General features: G+C 42.6%; 1 protein-coding gene across 5 annotated transcripts in view; it reads left to right on the plus strand.

Moving 5' to 3' along the window:
* The window catches only part of plxnb1a (plexin b1a), an 87,963-nt gene that overhangs the window by 27,741 nt on the left and 43,362 nt on the right, over positions 1 to 16,860 (plus strand). For 3 of the 5 annotated variants that reach the window (XM_037772860.1, XM_037772864.1, XM_037772861.1), the window contains 4 exons: positions 10,541 to 10,630; positions 11,467 to 12,337; positions 12,518 to 12,760; positions 14,620 to 14,802. In XM_037772860.1, coding sequence (XP_037628788.1) covers positions 11,477 to 12,337; positions 12,518 to 12,760; positions 14,620 to 14,802 — 1,287 coding nt within the window. In that variant the 5' untranslated portion in view covers positions 10,541 to 10,630; positions 11,467 to 11,476. The remainder of the gene's footprint in view (positions 1 to 10,540; positions 10,631 to 11,466; positions 12,338 to 12,517; positions 12,761 to 14,619; positions 14,803 to 16,860) is intronic. The other 2 variants (XM_037772863.1, XM_037772862.1) reach the window with 1 other exon arrangement.

Here is a 16,860-nt window from a genome sequence, read left to right on the forward strand (position 1 = left end):
AGCGTGTTATGAGTCAAAGGTTCGCCAGGGGTCATGAGCTGCGAGCTCATTCATGAATAAAACAAATCATGTTCTCAGATTCTTGTTCCAAACTCAAACACCCAGCAATAAGTTCTCCTGGGAATACACAGGGTTTATCTTTGAGGCTTATTCTGGGCTTTTGAGAAAGCATACTGCATGTTTCATAACCATGAAAGTTATTAAACTGGAGGTTGGGCAGAGAGCAGACCAGATTTTCTACCCCTCAGCCCAGGAATATTAGCAACGATACTCTGGCTGGAGTCTGTCAGTGTCTACTGTCTAACTCAATAATAGAGCAGAAAATCAGGCTTGATGTTTCGCACAGCTCTCAGAATCATAAAATATGCTCACTCCCGAGAAAAAAAAAAAAAAAAAGAAGCATTTGTGACAAGTAACAAGGGACAGAGGAGCGCACAAGTGTTGTTAGACCACAGACAGTGTGACAAGCTGATTAAAATGCCCACAGACCGGGAGAGCTAGACCTCCACTCTCTATTCACTCGACCCAGGCACGTCGTCACGACAACGAAGGACGACAAAGGGCTTTCTTCGGCTATTGAGTGCTGTGAAAGAAGAGGCGGCCGTGTGTGTGTGTGTGTGTGTCTATGTGTGTGTGTGTGTGACTTGGAGGGGAGATGTGGCTGTACAAGCCGTAGGTGGTAATGTATGCTGACCATCCACAAACACATGAATACGCATGCACGTCCCACTGCCACCTCCTTAGCATTCTGCCACACAATGACCATACCAGCGTCCTCGATGACGTGATGCTTCAGCCCGAGCATATGGCCAGGCCCCTCCGAACTAGCCACAGACAAGCTATTTAAGCTGGCTTTGTCTTTTTTTTGTAGACAGAATGCACAGGCCTTTGTCTGTTCAGTTTGCCCGCTTGAGATTATTTTCTCCTTACTATGGTAATAGCTCTGGAAACAAACAGGATACATTCAGTGTATTTGATAGTGGCTTTAAACTTCAATCACTGATGAGTATAATCAAAATTTGTTTCTTTTACATTAGAAGTAAACAGCTCAGATCAGTAGAAGTCCTGGTATATTTGACATTTTATGTGGAATATGTTTATTCGCCTTCCTGCCCAGAGTTAGGCTGGATGGGAAGATCAAAACCCCTCTCATATCTTTCCATTAAATATGAAGCTATAGCCAGCAGCCACTTGGATTAGCGTGGCTCAGTAAGCAAACATAAGCAACTGTACTTCCAGATGTTTTGTACAAGTTCAAGTTTAAGTTTATGATTTTTATTATGTTTTTTGCTTCGTCATCCACTCTTCGTCTTTTTCTGACGTTGTCATTCAGTGTGGCCGTCTGGCTGACTCTCCTACGGGTGTCCAGAGAGCTGAGGTCTGTAATTGTGGCAGGATTTGTTGGCTGCTGCCTGCGCTGCTGCTGCAGCTCCAACCCTGTCAACAGGGGCTCTTTCTAAGGATCTGACCACCGGCCACTTAACACGCTCCGTCTTACACACACACACACAAAAGATAATGAAAGCACACAACCAGCACTATATTCAAATATGCATTTTTAGATTTATAACAGACATGCTTATTAAGTGGCCATATTTTATTGCACTCCAGGGCCGCTTGGGTCCCACAGACGTTTGCCTGTCCCCGGTTAAAAAGTTAAATCAGGCCTCAGCTGCTATTGTCAATCATTCTCATTCTCTCTCTCTTCCTCGCTCTCCCTCTCATGGAGTCGGTCTACCGCCTGCCTCTTCCTGACTGCTCTTTCATCCTCGGGCCTGTTGAATGTTGAACTGAAGAATTACGGCAAGCATCAGTTCCAGTTTCGTCATATATTTCCATGACATCAGTAGTCTCCTCTCTCTCTCTCCCTCTTAGTCAAGGTCAGAAGGTCAAAGGCCTTGTTGTCAGATGCTCAGAGCTACTCTCGTCCTATTTTTTAACTCCATATAAAGTTAAGAATGTAAATATTAATTTCCACATTGCATTATAATACAGAGGGATTATCAATCTATAGTCAAGTCAGGTCTATTTATATATATTCCAGTATCACAAATTAATTATAATAAAGATTTCAAAATTAGCAGGATGTGAATATATGAAGTCCCAAAGTGTTCAATATTAAAAACCAGGGCTGTCAATCGATTAAAATAGTTAATCGTGGTTAATCGCAAATTAATCTCACATGTTTTTATCTTAAAGTGAGATTTGTCAAGTATTTAATACTCTTATCAACATGGGAGTGGACAAATATGCTTGCTTTATGCAAATACATGTATATATGTATTATTGGAAATCAATTAACAACACAAAACAATGACAAATATTGTCCAGAAACCCTCACAGGTACTGCATTTAGCATAAAAAATATGATCAAATCAGAACATGGTAAACTCAAGCCCAATAGTGTGTCAGTGTGCTGACTTGACTATGTCTTGCCCTAAACTGCATGTGATTATCATAAAGTGGGCATGTCTGTAAAGGGGAGACTCGTGGGTACCCATAGAACCCATTTACATTCACACATCTTGTAGGCGTAAGTTCGGAGCGTTATTTATCCTCCTTGCCTACATGCTAGTGTGAAGTGGTTGGTACCAATGGATTCTTTAGGTTTTTTAGTTTCATAAGATGCCAGTATCTTCACTCCAGCTTTAAAATCTAGCCCGCTACAACCTAAAAATCGCAATTTGCGTTAATGCATTATTATCGAGTTAACTTTGACAGCCCTACTAAAAACAATAAATTACATTATGAAATGAATATGATAAATGTATAAAATAAAATACTTAAAAGAACCAATAAATTGCTAAATAATTTTATAAAATAAAACTCAACTGATCGTTATGAAATGTTATTGCATCATTCTGGTTCATGTTTCTTGAGGTCATGTTATTTCGAAGGTTCCATTTCATCACGGCATTTTGCCTTATGGCACTTCTGACCCGTTTAATTATTTAATGCTGGGGCAGCATAAAACTTCAAGTTAAAAGTACATTATTTACTTTTTCCACATTGGCATATTGATGAAGTTGTCATGATATCCTGAATAGGGCTGTAAGAAAATATCAATACACATGAGTATTGCTATATTATGTTGTGCGACACTATCGATTCTCCAAAACACAGTCTTAAAAATCCGACGGACACACCAGCTCATTTTTTTAAAAATGAGCTGGTGTGTATTGAATGATGATCGTGTGTAAAGAATAGACATCTTGAAAGTCCATTGGTCTTACAGTTGATCTCAGGTCGTGTGTCATGCTGTACCAAGCAGCTCGGCTTAACACCTGCTTTTCCCAGGGAGAGCTTTACTGTCTCCAGGGTGAAAAGATCCTGTCATAAAACGGGCTGAGCGCGTGTGCGTGCGTGTGTGTGTGCACACATGAAAAAGTGTGTTGTGTTATGCTGATGTGTGTGTAGACTCTCTTTCCAAGGGAAGTGGCTTTTATCCTGTGTCCGTTCAGTGCAGCCTCTTGCTCGAGGAGCTGTGAAAGGGACACTATTCCCTCCAGCGGCAGACAGAGAGCCCCTTCAGCACACCGGAGGGACGGAGAGAGAGACACCCTCTGTGTCTGCATGTGAACTGAGGGGAGAGAGACGGCCATTGACCCCAGAGAAGGCGACGGAAGTGGAAAGGGGCCAAGCATGTGTACATCTGCCTCTCATAATATTAGCGCTTTCACCGATCTAACTATCTAAATATATAGAGGGACAGGGTTTTTCCCTGGCTCCAAATGAGGTGGAGGTGATACCATCATCCTGACCTCGGACCCTCTAGGGGGGTCCAGGGGCTTTCCCCCCACCAGAAGAACATTTTGTACATTTTAAAGTTAATGCATCAATCTGGTGTACTTTAAAAGCAAAATTAAGAGAATCGATCGATGTGCAGATTCAGATTCTTAATACTAAATAATAATCAACTAATAAACTGTGGTGTATTATTAAGTAATATATCATTATTAAACATATAAAGTAATTAAAATGAGCATGTTTCCCAGCTGCAACATTAAAGTGATGAACACATTAATGCATCAATAATTATAATACAATAATACACCATAATATATATTCTTGTGAAATGGGCCATTCTGCGTAATGACTAGAGGCTATTTTTTAATTTTGGTACTTTAAGTATATATTTGATGCTAATACTTTTGTACTTCAGTAACATTTTGAATGTAGGACATTTACTTGTAGCAGAGTATTTTGACACTGTGGTATTACTTTTACTTAAGTAACAGATCTGAGAACATCTTCCATCACTGTGCTCTAGTAAACAATTTAATCATGAACTCGTTGGTTGTCACAGCCACAAAGCATCATGGTAGACGAGACGGGGCCTGTGTTTCAAGACGGGCTGGTTGCCAACATCGCCACAGACCCCTGACACACCGAGGACTGTTCCTCCCTGCAGGGAGAGAGGGGACAGCGAGCCGTCACTCAACGGCGAGCCACTTTCATCCCCCGGGCCTTTCCGAGCTAAACTAGATGTGCAGACTGTTACGGTGATTTTGAATTCACCTACAATGAAACTGTAGTGAAATTGAAATTGATTCACCTTTTTTTTTTTTTACAATTTTGAAATGTATTTTTTAATGCCAGAATCAATATATTTGCTTCATTTGAGTCTATGCGGAGGAAGAAGGTAGTTGCCCCTTTTATTTGTATTTGTAGTCTGAGTAACGTGACGTCATATCTGTTCCGTATCTTTCAACCAAAACAAACCGGCCGGCCGCCACTAGCCAAAATGAAAAAGTAAAAAACGGTGGAGGGTCTGCGTGGATATGACCTGCACCCTCACATTTTAAATCCAAAGTCGTAATCAATACACATCGGGTTGAGTATGGAAACACTTTGGGTTTCACACATTGCCAGGAAAAGCAGAGCTAGACATCACGGCTAAAGCTGCATGCTAACTCTGTCATGGACAGGAAACGTTATCGTATTGCGGAAACGTGCGGTCAAGCCGGCCGTCACTCTCATCTCCGTGGTCAAATCAGCCAATGCCACAACTATAGAGCACCCATATACTGAACCCCGATGGAGCTGACACGTGCAGTATACATGTGTGACTACGTTCGGCATTCAAAATAAGGTGTTAACAAAGGGAACTGTATATACAAAATACATATATTGAAATAAGATTTGTTGATTATATTCACCAGAAGTATAAAACATTACATGTCCATTATAAATTAAAAATAAAATACCACTATTTCGTGAGGGAAATGTCTTTATTCTTTGATTTTTGGGTTGCTGGGAAAAAATGTAATAAATAATTCCTGACAATGACTGATATATTTGACTTCAGGACATCTCTGACTACATACATGCTGAAAATCAAACAATCTTACTGTATCAATTTGGATCTTTTCCAAAATAAAAGTCCCTAAAAGTGTATGATTCAACTTTATCCCATGGTCAAGTGTTAAAAAAGGTTAACACAACTCGCAATATTGAATCTCAATACTTGTAGAATCGCAATACACATCTAATCGCCACCCAAGTATCGAGATAGTATCGAATCGGGAGATAGGTGTATCGTCCCAGCCCTACTATCAACAGTCTCCTCTAGCATTGGAAACTTGTAGGAAAAAACAAAGCAAACGCCTCAATTTGTTTTGTAGAGGCACCAAGAATGGCATTTTCAGTCTTTTCAAAAACATTGTTGTCAACTTAACAGTCTCATAAAAGTCGCCCGAACACATATAGCACACCGACTCTTTCCTCTCCCTACTTTTAAATCAATCGCAATCGTTTACTGGCAAACGTTTGTGCCTGTTCTGTATCATCCTGCCTGCGTGTGGTCATTGCTGATCTCAAACAGACACTCTGCTACTCTCTCTACTGTCCTCTCTGTTTGGGATCCACAGATGCCAGCGTTGCAGAGTCGGGGGCCCGGGGCGAGACCCGGCCGACCCACCAGAACATAACAATGCAAAGCAGTGCTCCATGGCTCCGGGCCCAATGTCCCCCTCACTGTCCCTGTGCTGCTGACCCCACATATTGTATGGGTCTTAGGCGTTCAGTGGGCTGTCACGGCTCATTAGGAGCTTTAGAAATGAAGTTGCACAGCAGACTCTCTCTGTGATTAATAAACATGGACAGAGAGGGAAAGCGAGACAGATAGGAATGGTTAGGGCAAAAGTTCATTGAAGAGACCACATTCTGAGAAGTTTATAGAGTCTATAAATATACACGCACACACACATATCAACTTTTCTACTACTGTTGATTGGGATGGGTATGTCACCTTAGAGCGGTCGCGGTGAAGGAATTTCCCCAGCGGTAACAATGATTGGCTTAACGACATCGCTCAGCGGTATTATTATTTTTTGAAAATTGATTTATCCTGATTTAAGTGCTATATAAATAAGATTTATTGTTAGGCTATTATTAGGTATATTGTTGCTTTTTAAATGACAAAGATGACAGTTTTAAAACTAATTAAATACTTTGTTTTTTTCTGTTATATGCAGAAAACAGAGAGACATTGAGGAGCAGCGTTTTTTTCAGCTGAGACGCTTTGGTTGCGTCCGGCTGCTATGATACGGAATATCTGCTGAAGTAAAAAAATGTCGGCACAAGTTAAGAGTACTTGCTCTAGATGAAGGGAAGGCTGAAGCAGGTAGCGGAGAGTGAATGTGTATTAATTTCTCCTCCGTTGTCTCCTCCACGGGGTCACAGCCGTCAGGACCTAATGATTTAATAAGGGCTGTTCAAGTGTTCGTACTGGGAAGTTGATTGACCTCAAAAAAATGATCCGCTGAGTTACTGACGTCTCTTTCCCAATGTAAGTCTATGGGAAAAAGTATTTTTGGGCCCAATGGCATCACGTGACAGACACGGAAGTTCTAGTACCCCCCCGTTTGGCCACCACGGAAATTGACATCAACGACCGGCGCTCTTCCGGCGCTTGGATGTGACGGTTGGTCTTTGAGGTATTTGCCCCGTCCCAGAGTTGAACATTTTTCAACTCCCTGCGACCAAAAAAAGAAAACACCATATGTGCAGCGCTCAGCGCAGAATAGATGCTCAGTGCCTCGTCACGCTGCTGGCGTTTGTAATCCGCAAAGAATGGAAAACAAAACGGGGTCCGTGTTTCAAAGACGGGTCGGATGGGTTGCCTACATCACCGCAGACACCTGATGCATTAAGGACAGCCTGCTCAGTTGAGAGTGGCGAACAGGGGGGCCCTTCCCTCCTCGCAGGGAGAGAGGGCACAGCGAGCACTTATAGATCCATGACACCGGGAAGCGGTGAGGTCCGGGTGAGGGGTGCTGTAAAGCTCACGACCCCCAAGGGGATCGGAGTTTAAAGGAGTAAAAATATTTTTGGCTCATTGTGGCGGGTCGCATTTGACCACATTTGACTATGTTAATGTGGCCAAAATCATTAGTGAAACTTATGCAAATGGATTTTCTGATTGCCAGATAGTCTATAAGAAAAGAAAATGAAAGAAAAAAGGAAAAAATAGCCGAAACTTCGTATTGAAAATCCAATTTGAATGAAAAAATCCAGATTTGGGTCCAACCCTAGAAATCACACATATGTTTATATGTTTTCTTGCATGTGAATATTTGCTCCATAGTTGCTTTGTGACCACCAGTGCCCCTCCCCAGTTCAGTTGACAGTCTAATGGTCTACTAGAGGTTGTTTATAGGTTGGTGGACTGTGCCCCCTGGCCCAACATGCTGCATACCAGACACAACTGATGAACTCTGGAGATTGTTGGTGAACAGCATGAGAGAAACCGCCCCTCTGCTTCTCTAAAGGGTGGCGCTGGTATTTTATTATACTACCAAACACTTCCAAAGTGGGAGTAAATGTGGATGTTTCACAACATCAGGAGACTGACTGTGGCAAAGGCCAGATGTAGCGAGTGAAGATGAACCTCTTGGATCCACACTCTTATAAGAAGAAACAACTTGTTATTAGCTTAAAAGCCTTAAAAGTATGTTTGTTGATTTATGCCACTAAAAAATCCCCAAACTGTTTTCAAGAGTCACTAAATGGATGATTATAGAAAGAGCTATCTAAGTAGAAGAGTGGTCATTTAGTTGATAAATTAAGTGAAAATGTTGCAAAGCCTTAATAGGTCTCGGATATCGAAAAATAAATAACTTCCCCTCTTGGCTTTTATACATTAACCACAGCTGTATTTCCTCTGTTCTTCCCCTCCATCTCCACTTTTTCCCGTACTACAGTCATCAAGTCTGATCTCATGGTAGTTCATAGGAAGCCATCATAGCTGTTTGGTAAGAGGAAGTTCCCATGGCGATGGGGTCGCCGCATGCTATAAATATGTCGGTCGCGGCATGTTGGTAGGTCAAAGAGTAGGCGAGGACGCCTGCTCAGAGTAGCAGTGAGAATATGTCTAGAATTGTTCCCAGGCTCTCTGTTACAGAGGCTGGAAGAGGAAGAAAATATCCAGAGAAAAAAGTTATAAGTCTAGGTACAGCTCACGACAAGTCCTGAATTAAGGGTGATGTGCTTTAAAGAGTGTACAATATAATATATCTCATTCCATCCAGCTGTAAAACAGAAATAAGCAACATATTTGTAGTTGTTGTCAGTGGCTTGATGGGCCTATTTTGTGTCAAAAAATAACTAATTCTAATCTAGCACACTGACTTCAGACATTTTAAGGCAAGACTTTTCAAAAAAGGAATAATCCATTCTTCCTCTTACAAATGATATTTTTAATTCCTAAGTAATATCCCTCCTCATTGTAATACACTCAGGAGATTTCCTACAACAGCCTAACTTGGTCTGGTATGACCAAGTAGCTTATGGAAACTAATGCTAAACTAATGCTTTCTTTCCCCGAAAAGGGAGCGCAGCCTCAGCGATGACGTGATGCTGGTCTGGTCTATAGCTTGGAGCCATAAAGCCACTCTATTAGATCTTTTTTAGGGGAACGAATCGAGCTCAGCGTTTTTGGATTTATTGTTGGTGCAACCAACTACACAGCAACTCTTCGGCATAGCGTTATTACTATTACCGGTTTGTTTAAAGTAGAAGTTTGGAGACGACTTTGGAGACATCTTCTCTTTACTCCGTTACCGTCTTTAGGGGACACAGGATTGTTTTCCCCAAAAAAGAGGGCTGGATGACGTATTGCCGGTCCGATGTATGCTATTTAGTGGTAACAACACCACATTAACCGTCTTAGTTTAGCATGTTAACAGTTTGCAAATAAGCACTAAACACAAAGTACAGCTGAGGCTGATGGGGAATGTCATTAGACTGTAGTACTGTACTGTTAGTACTGTATTGGACAAATGAAAACGTGAAGTTGATGACTGTGCTAAAGATTATAAGGAATCACCCAAGTTGTAACAATTCACCCTGAGGAGTGTTAGACCGACCGTTGAAGAGCCACACCGGTAACGTGGCTAAAGAGAACTTATATCTGACAGCTCTGGAGATTTGGGCTCAATAAAACATGAGGCACACTGAGTTGGTTTGTTTTATATATATATTTCATAAGGACTATTCCTCCCCTGCGTCAAACGAGGATGTGTTTTCAAGCCCTGTTTAACAGACTGTAACGGCCACTCCTCTTGACACTCACTCACTCACTCACGCACAAGCACACGCACGACTCAAATCCTCTGACAGTGGGCGTGGAGGTTATTACTTATTATACTTCTTATTCTGCTCATGAATAAGTAAAGAGGAGGACTGAGACACACTCACCCACTTACCAGACACATACTAAGACACATGCACCTGCTCCTGGATGGCCCCCGGTCATGTACACACGCCCAAATACACACCCTTCCACACTCACACACACACACACACAGCGATTCCCTGGTCTCCTCCCTTTCAACACCCCTCGTCTTTGTCCTGATTGCAGCCCCAGGGGGTCGACAGTTAGGTGAGATGGCACCGCGTGTCTAATGTCTTAGCAATCTAGTCACACTGCAAGGTAATGGTGCACAATATTGCATTTTTTTCTTAATATCACAGTCTTATATATACACATAGCTTTCTCTCTTTCTCTGTCATTATGAGTGTTGTTTGGGCATAAATAATACCTACTTGCCAGGGCTCAATTTTAATTAATATCCTGCGTATCTCATTGTGTATAGAGCTTCAGTTTAAAGCTTGCTTCATACACTATGGTGTACACAAGTTATTTATTTTTCCAAGTGACCTTTCTCAGTGAGGTCAGTGAAAGGTCTGAGGAAACTGTTCAATAATTGAAGGCTTTTTTTTTTCTCTTAATGCGAAGGCTCTCAGTGTCCGCAAACCACTCTTCTCAGAGGCGTCCAGTGATGGATGTGGAAATGGTGAAATGAGTTGTTTTCAATGCTCCGGCTGTAAGGGAGTAAGGGATACTGTTGCTGTTGTTTTGATTGCGACACTCCACATGTTGATAATGTTCTAAACGCTAATCGTACACTAGGTGTTGTGAAATTGTGATGAATAATGTGACATTCATTTTGAATATTGCCTCTGTCTATCTCTGAGTCACGTCTCTCTCTCTCTCTCTCTCTCTCTCTCTCTCTCTCTCTCTCTGCTTTGTATGCAGATTAGTAATCATCAGTGTTGCTAACATTCCCAGACAGAGGAGGAAAGGAATGGGATATGAAAGTCTTCAGCTTAACAAAGAACATAAATGGTGAGATGTTATTTCCAAAAGATTTTTTGAACCTTGAAAACTGTATTTAAAGAATATGGCTGGCAATGTTCGACTAAAATATTTAATCGCGATTAATCGCATGATTGTCCGTAGTTAATCACAATTAATCACAAATTAATCACACATTTTTATGTGTTCAAAATGTACCTTAAAGGGAGATTTGTCAAATATGTAATACTCTTATCAACATGGGAGTGAGCAAATAACCCCGTTTTTTTTTTATTATTTGAAATCAATTAACAACACAAAACAATGACAAATATTCCTATACCTTAATATAAATTAAGATTAAACATAATAATTAACTTTGGTCTTTGTTATTTGATAATGGCTAATAAATGAAACAAATTGTAAGTTTAAAAAGGAGAGAGAGAGAGAGAGAGAGAGAGAGAGAGAGAGGATTTCCTTCTAAGGACAAAAAAAAATCTTGAATATATGTTTCCATTTTTTTTTTTCCTCGTTAAACGACTAGTTCATTTCCTAAAATAGCAGGGCACTGTTGTTTTAAGCAGACACTACTCAAACAGGAGTAAATAGTGCGTTTATACCACAGTGTGTGTTCATGGTAATGATGGAACATGTCAGCCAGAGCAACAGTGAAAAAAAAGAACATTTTCTCACAAGCTTAAATTCTTAAGAGGTTCTCCCCACATCTTAACATTTCTCTCAGCCTAAACCTAAGCTCTCTAAAACTCTTAAACTTGCACTTACTCAGCAATATGGAAGCAGCTTTTAGCCTTCTCGAATGTTGATGTTTAACCTCAAACATCTGCTAGTGCCGGCCTCTCTAACCCTGCTCTGTTTCTTTCCCTCAGAATATTTGCCATGCTACATGGGGCTCTGAACTCCACCCTGCTCTTACTCCTCGTCCCCGTCATCTTCGCCGCAGCCCATGGTCGCTCCTACGCTCGTTTTTCCCGCAATGACACTGAATTCCAGCACCTGGTGCTCCACCCAGACCCCTCTGTGGGGACGGTGTACGTGGGGGCCAGGGACCACCTCTTCCAGTTGAACGGATCAGATGGACTCCGGCTGGAGCAAGAGGAGAAGACCGGCCCCGTGAGCGACAGCAAAGACTGCCTTCCTCCGGTCACTGAGCTCAACTGTCCCCAGGCCAGGAGAACCAGCAACCACAACAAACTGCTTCTGGTGGATCCGACGGCGTTGGAGTTGATCACCTGCGGCAGCATCCACCAGGGCACCTGCCAGAAACGCAACCTCACGTCGATCAAGGAGGTTCTCTTCTCCACCGAGAGGCCCGTGGATACGCAGTATGTCGCGGCCAACGACCCGTCGGTGTCAACCGTGGGGCTGGTGGTGGGGCTCCGTGGCGGGGAAAGGACGGTGATGTATGTGGGAAGGGGCTATACCGCCAGCCACCCGCCCATCTCCACCCGCCACCTTTCATCACCGCCCGTCTTTTCCTACGAGGAGACGGCCAAGCTGGCTGTGGCCGGGCGCCTGTCGGAATACGACCACCACTTTGTGATGGCGTTCACGCGGCGCACGTATGTGTACTTCTTGTTTTACCGCCGTGACATCAAGTCTGCATCGAGGGAGTACCGGACCTACGCTGCCAGAGTGTGCTTGGACGACACCTCCTACTATTCCTACGTGGAAGTTCCTCTTGTCTGCCGATCCCCTTCCTCTTCCTCCAGGACTTACAACCTGCTCCAGGCTGCCCAGGTACTTTCTCCCTAAATATTACAAACAGGAGACCTTCCAAATACTTGTAGGGAGCAAAAATTAAAAAAAATATAGTTTAATTTTTTGCTCTAAGAAATGGACTCACATCAAGATTACACTGATGCTGGCTGGGTTTAACTTTCCCGAGTTTTTTTTCCCCCCGCGCCTTTGTTGCAACAGGTGGGACAAGGTGCAGGCCGGGAAGGCGAGGATCTGCTGGGAGTCTTCTCAACCCGCGTCGGCTCCACAAACAACACTCCCTTGGATGCCTCGGCTCTGTGCGTTTACCCGCTGGACGAGCTCGACGGACACATCGACTCCACCCGTGACCTCTGCTACACCCAGGACGGCCGGGTGGAGGGAAGAGGAGATGTGGCATACATAGAGTACGAGGTCAAGTCCAGCTGTGCCAACCTGCCCAAGGTAAGGATGCAGCAGATGAAGGAAGGGGGGTTAAATGTTTAACCTGGTGTTGAAGCTGACCTTTTTCTCTGACAGAAGAAGATACAATATTTTTGGAGCAATGGGCCTTTTAAAGCAATGATTTTGTCAATAACATGCTCATATGAGACTCTTATGCCCTGGCCACACAGGGAACGTCAGAACCTGATGTTTTTTATTTCGGTGTCCACGATAACAGGTTCAAGCAGCCACACAGAAATGTGTGAAAATTATCGTTTGACAGTATATTGACATCATACCAGCAACATTACTACAGTTTAGATGTCTACAAATCTGTAGAATATGTCACAGACATGAAAAAAGGAAAGATTCATTTTAAAATCAACACTTCCTGCTTTCATTTCAAAATAAAAGCCATAAAGCTTTTTTTTTTCTGTGGACAGAATTCCTTCATTTGTTAACATGAGGCTTTTATTCTGAAATATTTGCAGGACAGTGTTGTAGAACATGCAGTGACTTGCACGGCTCCATGAATGAATATAGTACAGGGTTTTAATTGTGGATTATTACTATTATTTACAAATTACCACATGCTTCTTAACCTTTTATCGTGTAAAAGTAGATATAATTGCCATTTATAATGAATTGAAATGGCCATTATGAAAGGCAAACTATGTCGAAAGAAAGGGCTGGCAGCAGCAGCAGCAGCAGCAGAAACGCTGCCAGTGTGGACAACCCCGCATGGGACACACATCAGTTCAGCCGCCACGTGCTGCTGACGTTCCCTGTGTGGCCCGGGCCTTACACTACAGTTTATTTTTGGTCCCGTTTGCAGAATTGCTTTTTAGCATAATTTTTTTGTGCTTGTTACTACACGGATAATGGCCATAAAGTAGGGCATCCTCATGGATTATTTTCTGCTGTCTTCACGTACCTTCAGTATATCATCTCAATTGGTTTCAGTGGTCGCAGAAAGACTAAACAGAAGGTACAACACGGTAACGAGGGATGACTGGATTGCCGAGATTAAGCTCAGTAACGGGAAGAAGGAAGGCATTGTAATGAGGCCCTCGCTGAAAAGCCCAAAGCTCCCAGATGCCCCAGGAGTAGCTTTGCCCAGCTGCAGCCCTCCAGTGACCCCCTCTGCTGCCCTTCAGCCGCTCAGGTCCTGCCAGCCCTCAGAACCATTTAATAGGAACGCTAGGGATCAATAAACCAAGCTAACCCTGAATCAGCTGTGCTGCTGCTTAATGAGCTCTGACAAGGAAGGAGTTTTTTTGAAATCCACTGACATAGAAGACAGAGAGTAAGAGAGAGAGAGAGAGAGAAGGGGGGCGGGGGGTGGTAGAAACATGGGAATAGAAAGACTAGCATACAGAGCGACAGGCAGAAGGAATAAAAGAATCTAGAGGAAGAAAAGGGATGATTGAATGAAGAGAGGATGTATTAGATCACAGTTCCCCTCGCAACAACGATAACCCATCTTGTTTTTTTTAATAAACAAACTCAGAGTAGACTAAAAAAAGATTCTACTTCCTCTTTCAGGGCCAATTACGTGAAGCCAGAGCTCGGAGACTTACCAGAAAGCAGGATTTAGAGTGGTTACTTTGCGAAACCAAAAGAGCGAGTTGGCTGTGTGTCCGTACGAGTCTGCTTTAATCTGTGGTGCAATCCTCTTACGGTGAATTAAGAGGATTCAAAGGCTCTGAGGCAAGAGTAGGAAAGAATGGAAGACTAATTGAAAAGACGTGAACACGAACTTGTTCGCCTGAAGCTTTAAATATTAACAACAAAAGCAATCCGGATGCGTTCGGTTCAGATAGATGCATAAAAATCAATAAATAACTCTTGATGAAACTTTCTGTCATGTGTTTGTGTAGAATACCCTCAAGGCATATCCCTGCGGCTCCGACCACACCCCGAGTCCGATGGCGAGCCGGGCACCGCTGGAAGCTAAAGCGGCGTGGCACACCTCGGCCGCCCGTCTCACTGCTGTGGCTGTCAGTGTCAGAGAGGGACACAGCATCGCCTTCCTCGGAGACTCCAAAGGGACTCTGCACAAGGTAGCTCATCCCGTGTCATACTTGGATTTTTGTGCCAGTTTCTTTGGGCTCTTAAAGCCTGCCCCAGCATGCACTAGGTGGGAGGCAGGGAGACGCCCTGGACACATCAGAGGGATAACAAAGATCTGTGTGTCATCAAAATATTTAGCTAATTTCTTATTAACCCCTTAACCTAAGAGTGAAGATACAGGTATCAACTAGAAAAACTTATGGAATTCATTGTTACTGTACCAACCACGTCACGCTAGCTTATCAGGAAGAACGCTAAATAACGCTATGAAATTAGGCTAACTTTTGGCGAGGAAAAACTGGCATTGCGATTTTCAAAGGGGTTCCTTGACCTCTTACCTCAAGATATGTGAATGAAAATGGGTTCTCTGGGTACCCAGGAGTCCCTTCTCTACAGACACGCCCACTTTATGATAATCCCATGCAATTTTGGGCAAAACTCGTGCAGTTGTTGACAGTACATGTCTTACAAATGTGTTATTTTCTCTTATTCTAAAATGCTGTATTTGAACATTTCTGCATACTGGGGTCCCTAAACAGTCTTGGAATTGCATAAATTTGATATCTCTGAAAAGCTGTGACTCTTGTGGATCAAATGACCCCAATTGCATTCATGTGTGATGATGTTAATGCCCATAGTAGCCAATTTATTTTAGTGAGACTGTATAAAATGACCTGTGGTGACCTCTAGGATAATCACAGCCTTATGAAACTTTACAGCCACAAACTAGAGACCTAGAGCATTCAGAGGATGGATGGCTATCCTAGGTAGATTGAAAATAAGGGGGTTTCTGAGCAGTTTCCAGAACAGAAGTGCTCGCCATCCAATCGCCGGAAAATGCAATTCTTGCAGAAATCTTACAAATGTCAAAACATTTTGATACCAAATCACAGCATGGCTTTTTCTATGGTGTTCCTCAAGGTCTTGGTGACTTAAAGTGGTATTTTGGAGGGATTATTGATATTTTTTTTTTATCAATTCTTGAGTGGTAAAAATTGGTTAAATTTAGCACCAAATCTGTGTATCAAATGGTATCAACCCAAAAAATGCTGCAACAACTTATGAGACATAATAAAGCACGGGAATGACCATCACACACTTATATTATAATGTTCTAAGCCCTTATACACTTGCACAATTTATTTGAATTAATTGAGAATGAATGTTAAGGGGTTAACGCAGTTTCCACTTTTTTTCCATTCAAGACAATCACACCAGTAGAGTTTACTTAATACTGTGAACCGTACAGCTCTGCCCACTGCCTAACCCTTCTAAGGGATGTCTATGGATTCAATTTCGAGCAAAGCAAACACACCTCCCTCTACATAAAACATTTGCAACCAATTTCATGGGAAGTCTGTGCCAGTTCCCATACACTTCTACATCGCTACGCAACTAGCAGCCTGGAAGATTCCACTCATTCCAGCACTCACAGTTTTCATACACAGACTAGCATACCACCGTGATCCCATCCCTAATGCATTTGCTTTTTGTTCTGTGGAGTGCAGAATGTGGTTATTGGAGACATTTATTTGAGCAAATGTTTTAAGGCAGTTTTTGGAAGACAAAATATTTTTTTATTCGCTTTGTTTATCAAGGTGTGGCTTTCTACAGTATTGTCCAAAAGCTGCTGTGTGTCACCACAGCAACATCTGCACAAATCTGATAGTCACATGTAGGATGACTGTAGAGACAACTCTGCTGCGAGGTATTCGAGGAGCTAGTTATCGTGTAGTAGGTCTGTTTTGCTGTGTGAGTGTGTGTTTGATGTGTGTGTGAAAGAAAGGGAGGGAGACATAGAGTCAGACATGGTGCTTTTAGGTAGCAGATCAAAGCGGCACTCCATGTAGCCATCTGAAGTAAGCTATTGTAACAGGATTATCGTATCACAGCAGGACAAATTCCACAGCATCCAGATACAGGACTCTGTGTGTGTGTGTGTGTTTGTGTGGGTGTGTGGGTGTGTGTGATGGCCCATTTTAAACTTCATATCAGTGTATTTGGTTTAACTTGGGACAAAATTTGTGTCTCCAACTTGATTTCAGTGC

The sequence above is a fragment of the Sebastes umbrosus genome, chromosome 6 (genome assembly GCF_015220745.1).
Source record: "Sebastes umbrosus isolate fSebUmb1 chromosome 6, fSebUmb1.pri, whole genome shotgun sequence".
Lineage (NCBI taxonomy): Eukaryota > Metazoa > Chordata > Actinopteri > Perciformes > Sebastidae > Sebastes > Sebastes umbrosus.